This window comes from Buceros rhinoceros, unplaced genomic scaffold (assembly GCF_000710305.1).
Source record: "Buceros rhinoceros silvestris isolate BGI_N320 unplaced genomic scaffold, ASM71030v1 scaffold17430, whole genome shotgun sequence".
Classification (NCBI taxonomy): Eukaryota; Metazoa; Chordata; class Aves; order Bucerotiformes; family Bucerotidae; genus Buceros; species Buceros rhinoceros.
Window position 1 is genome coordinate 31,076 of NW_010388073.1, and position 5,446 is coordinate 36,521.

Sequence of the window (5,446 nt, forward strand, 5' to 3'; positions counted from 1 at the left end):
CTAGAAAGGAGAGTCAGCATGGAGATAACATGAAGCAAATTCATCATCTGTGACTTCTATTCCCAGTTCAGAATGAGGGGAACCTCCACATCCTGGAATAGGTCTGGAAACGGGAAACACTAATGTCAGCCCCCTTTTAAACAGGCGTTTGCTTCTGAGCTATGCTCCATCTCGTCTCTCCATGACAAAGATGTCGTACTGATCATTTCACAACTCTTCTGCCAGCAGCCCAAAGGGTAGCCTGAGCTACAGGAGGGGCGTGGGCAAGGCCACAAAAGAAAACTCACCGTAACTCGTGACATCTGACTTGTATTCATCAGCCTCCAAAGCACCGTTCATGAAGCCAAAGTTGGTGCCTCCGTGAAACATGTAGAGATTGATGGACGCTCCCAGTTTGAGGATGCTGGCCACAGTATTCACCATTTCTGTAAAGGAAGGGCAGTGGAAGGCCGCGGACGGAGAAGCTAGGCTAACACTTCCAGGAACACAAAGCTGACACAAACATTCTGCTCCTTGTCAGTCGGTCCCGCCTGTGCAATTACAGTGGTTTGTACTGTGGTTTGTCTTTCGCCCTCAGTAAGGGCAGCACATCTCCTGACACAGCAGGACATACTGCCACGTTCAAAGGGAACTCTTCTATAGGTGAAGAAGGGTAAAGCTCATGCACTTGAGCAGGAACTCTGCTTTTAAGCAGAAGAGCTGTAAGGACCACTCAGTCAGACCCCCAAACTCAACACCCTGCTGATCCAGATCCAAAGACAACTGCAGGAGGACGAGAGACTCTTACAGAGCAGTTTTCACTGCACTTGAGACATCCTGGAGGTTCTGGGGTTGTAGGTTGTTTTTGAGTACTAGTCTTACATCCGAATGAGCTTTTAAACTAGAAAAAAACCTGATACTTGTCAGCAGGTGCTGTACTTGCAGGAGGGGTAAGTTCACTGCATTCCCACGAAAGGCAGAAGAATCCTCTCTTAATGAGGAGTGTTTACTCACTGAACAAGTCATGTCGTGATGATGGAGGTTTCACAAAACTTGTGACATTTTTACAAAGTACAAATAAAGTCATCACAGGTTTTAGGTTCCCTCAGGAGGTGAAAGAGGATTTAAATCACTGGGCTGCATTTTTAAAATCAACGTAGAGCAGCACGAGGCCTTAAGACACATTGACACTAATATCTGAAGATGTTTGGCTCTCTGCACACCCCACAGAGCCCCTCTTTGAGAAATAAAAAGAAATTATATTTTTTTAAAAGAAGAGTTGCTGTTAACTAAGACTACTAAAGAAAATCCAAGGCACAGCAATGTGACCCATTCCTTGAGAGATTACTCATTTACAAAGACTGTTTATCAAGCCATAACCCCCCGTATCTATAGGAACAGTAAATGGTGCTCACCGTCTGCATCAAAGACATAGTGAGGGCCTCCCCAGTTATCAAACCATCCGGTCCAATACTCCATCACCATCTTTGGCTGATCTTTCTGTGTCAAAACAAAACCGAAGAATTAAAACAGAGACAGGGCAGTCTTGCTCTCGTGCCAATTTTCTAGCAAAGCGTTGTTCAAACGCAGTCTGGTGACGGTTTACAAGGGTGTTCTCTTCTCAAGCTGATATAAAAAGAGGCAGCTAAGGAGGTCCAGACAAGTGAGGAACCAGATGCTGTGGGCCAGCAATGCCCACAACAGGCAGGCAGAGCAGAGGAGTACTCTGCTAGGCACAAAGCAAAAACGCCGGCACATGATCGGTGCTACCATACAGTCCTGGATACTGTTGTTTGGTAGAGCTGTAGCAAAAAACCAAACCAACTGTGACTGTTTAGCTTCTGCTAGTAATACACATTTATAAATGTCTGCTTATCCGCTACGCCGCTGCCAGCTGAGCCTGCAGGTGCGCCGCAGCCAGCGCCTGCCAAGGCAGGAACAGCAGACCTGAGCGGCTTAATGCCGCCTTAATGCTGCATATGGTGTTGGCAAGAGAGAATTAGCCTTCGCAGGAATTAGGTCTTCATTAAACCGGCTGTGCACACAGAGCAATGCTTCCCATTTGTCACCGCCTGCCAGCTCCCTCGGCTCCTAGAACCCCAGCCGGCCCCCTCACACCAGCCAGGACAACGTGTGCTCAGCCTGGCTGGCACGTCCTCTTCCTCAGGGTATTTATTTCAAGTCAAGGCAATTTTGCCCTTTGAGAGGGGCTTTATCTGATGCCACATGAAATGGCCAAGGTCAGTGGCATTAGAGGAACTTGTGTTTCATTAGGAGAGAACAACTGCAGGAGCCTGTAATAGTCTAATTGTTCCAGGTTCAGACCAGCTCTTGGAAATATGTTGAATCAATCCGTCCCCAGTAAACTAGTCAAGGAAGGAGCTTTATCACCCTCTGGAATAAAAGATCCTAACAAGGAACAGATAACATAGCTTCATCATCTTCACAAACAGGAATGACAGCTTCCTGCCCTGCAGTCAGTAACTGGGGCAAAGGAGGAGCTGCTTTGATTGGGCCACGGTGCATTCGTGTATTCAGTTGGTGGGGAGGGGGCCACCTTCTGTTCTTTTGCAGGGTTTGAGGAATTTCATAAAACCACAGAGCAAGTAGGCAGAGCAACAGGGAAAGAAGAGGACAGATGCTGCAAAGACAGACAGAACCTGTCACTAGAAACTAAAAGTATTTTCACTGATTCCAGAAGGATTTGGCCTAATGAGAAGGAAGCCCAAACATCTGTCCAAAAAAACCCCAACCCCACCCACAACACCAAAACAGACTGTCAGTGCTTCGTTTCCATGTCCTGGAAATGGGTGAACAAAGTTTTTCTGCATCTTACCTGTACCGTGTCCAGATATTTCAGTATCCCAGGTTCCAGCTTCTGAAAGTTAACAGTGGCCAGTGCTATTGGGAAAAGAACAAGGTTTTATTAATTTTGACATGTACAAAATGCCTAGAGGACCATCTCCTTAGGCATCTGCTCAGCACAGGCTCAGGGGGAACAGGAACATCTTCTGAACCACCAATACCACTCCTCGGAAATTTCTTATCAAAGCCCTCACTTAGTATGCAGAATCTAACTGGACGGCAGCACACAGTGGAATACTTGCAGGCCATCTTTTTACCTCTAATGTTCAGAGATACTAGAAAGAGAGAGCATCAGAGCAGCTCATGGGGTGTCACAAGCTTTAATTAGAGGCTGTAAAGCACTTGGAGATCCTCAGATAAAGGCACCACATAAAGGCAAACGTATTATTAGAAAGTCCTATCTGGATGCCACACTGATCTCCCAGGCTTTAGCTGCGGGATTCACTACCCAGGCAATATCTTACAGCTTGTCATGTCTGTGGGGGTGGGTGAGAGAAACCACAGTACAAGTGAACCACAGAGAAATTGTAATTGGAAGAGTTATCTGTGCTTCTGCCCTGCGCAGCACGGGGGAACCAGCAACCAGTTTGTGTGTGCCGCACGTACAGCGAAAGTCACTGCGTGATCTTCAAGCCATGGAGTGGGAAGAGCTGTCTGCAGGAGCCGATGCATTAGAAGTCACGAATCTGGTATCAGTATCCCAGCCCCTGGCACATGTGAACCGTTTCCATGCTTTTCTAGCCCTCAGTCACACTGACGGTATTTTGCCCAAGACACTTTGAAAATGCAGGAGCAATGATATGATTCTGTATTAAAAATTTACTTCTTACAAGAGAGCTGGTATCAAATCCAGCCCCAATTGTGTCAGACAGAGCACTTCAAACAGAATATTTACAGAAGCAAAAGCTCACTTCTCACTGTTTACACCTTGATTTTAATAGGATGAACTATGTAGTGTGCTGAGCTAAAGAGTCTGGCACAGGCAAACACTGTGGGAGAACAAAATAAAACGGATTCAGCCCTGATGTAATGCATTAGTTGGCAATCTTGAAGGGGAACGTGCCCGATTCTGCTCTTGGTGCAGATGAGCAGCACACCATTAAAAATGGTGTAAAGCTGTGAAGTACCAGTCCCCAAAGCCTTATTCATCCCTTCCACAGCAGGTAGTTCTCACAAATACACAGCTTCCCACCATGGTGCTTCAGCCATGGTCTGGAGGGAATCCAGAGGTTTTACTGGGTCACGCCCCAGCTTCCAGAAGGTCTGTACCAGGTCAGATTAGAGCCACCCAGCTTATGATTCTTGCCACTGCCTGTGCCAGCAAAGCGGGGAGGATTGTCAGAGCTGCACAGGTCTTTTGACACTGACCCACAGCTGGGGCATCCCACTGTTCCCGTAAGCCTGAAGGGACCCACAACAACAAAAGCTTTCCCCCTCATCCCCTGAAAATGTGCTGCAACCACTGAGAAAGGGCTGCAATGCTGCAGCCTCAGGTCCCTCTACGACAGACAGTTTTCTCTGCAGGACACCAGGCTGACTGCTCCCGGTATTAACGGGGACCTACAAATCTTCTTGGAAGGAAATCAGTACAAACAAAATCACAGCACCACTGCATTAGTCCTCAACTCCAGAATGAAATCTTCTGTTTTCTTAACATATTTCTGTGGTGGATTTTGTTCTCCCTCCTTCAGCACTGTCATAGCCACCTTGCTGCTGCACCACTTTGAGCCCTAGTTATTCCACGCGTCTGATTACTTGACGTGTTGTCTCTAATGAGCAGATTGTTATGACATCTAAGAGGGAAATTGGTATCAAAGAGCTCTCAGCATGCAACGCGCTGGAAAAGACAACTGCAAACAAGAACGAGCTCTGAGGCAGTAAACATTCCACAGAAGATGGTGAGGGCTAGACAGGCATTTCCACACCAGCTCTTCTGCATGTCGGCTTGCTGGCAGGGAGAGAGTGACTCTCTGTGGTCGAGGCTGGAAACTGCTACACACCAAAAAACACCTGACTGAGAAGACCACCGTGCTGGCCAAGGCCCAGGGACCTCCAAGTTACTGAATTTGTCCCTCTCATACGGTCACACAAAAACAAGAGGAGGAAAAAGGGAGGGAAAAGTCTTTCCCTTTAATCATCTCCATGCCTGAGGTTAGAAAATTAACAGTATTTATGACTGGTGATGGCAGGAGCACTCGAAACTTCACCCTGCAAACACTTCATTCAGGGAAGCAATTACTGCTCGGGCAGGCGACAGGCAGAAACATGGGAGAGGCCAGAGGCCCAGTACACGGTAAATCTCAGCTGAACTGGAAATCTGAAAATCAGGACCGCTCTCTGCCCCAAACAGCCAGATTGAGGGCACAGTGGAACTCAAACTGCTGTACCTCCATTTCTGCGCAGTGAAGAGCAGGAGGGGTGCCAAGCAGCATTTATAAGCGCTTACTAGAACTACACTTTTTAAAAGAGAAAGGGAAAATGGCCATCCCTTTGCATTATGCACATCTGCTACTCTCCTTTACCTGCCTACCACAGGCTGCGCATCCCAGAGCAAGCTCACCGAGAAGACAGGGCTGCCCCGCCAACTCCTGCTGTACTTTCA

General features: G+C 47.4%; 1 protein-coding gene across 1 annotated transcript in view; it reads right to left on the reverse strand.

Moving 5' to 3' along the window:
- Nucleotides 1–5,446, reverse strand: part of GLB1L2 (galactosidase, beta 1-like 2) — a gene marked incomplete at its 5' end in the record, with an annotated part of 20,862 nt that overhangs the window by 7,272 nt on the left and 8,144 nt on the right. Inside the window, 3 exons of the mRNA XM_010144748.1 lie at nt 288–425; nt 1,395–1,479; nt 2,816–2,880. Of these exons, the coding sequence (XP_010143050.1) occupies nt 288–425; nt 1,395–1,479; nt 2,816–2,880 (288 nt within the window). The remainder of the gene's footprint in view (nt 1–287; nt 426–1,394; nt 1,480–2,815; nt 2,881–5,446) is intronic.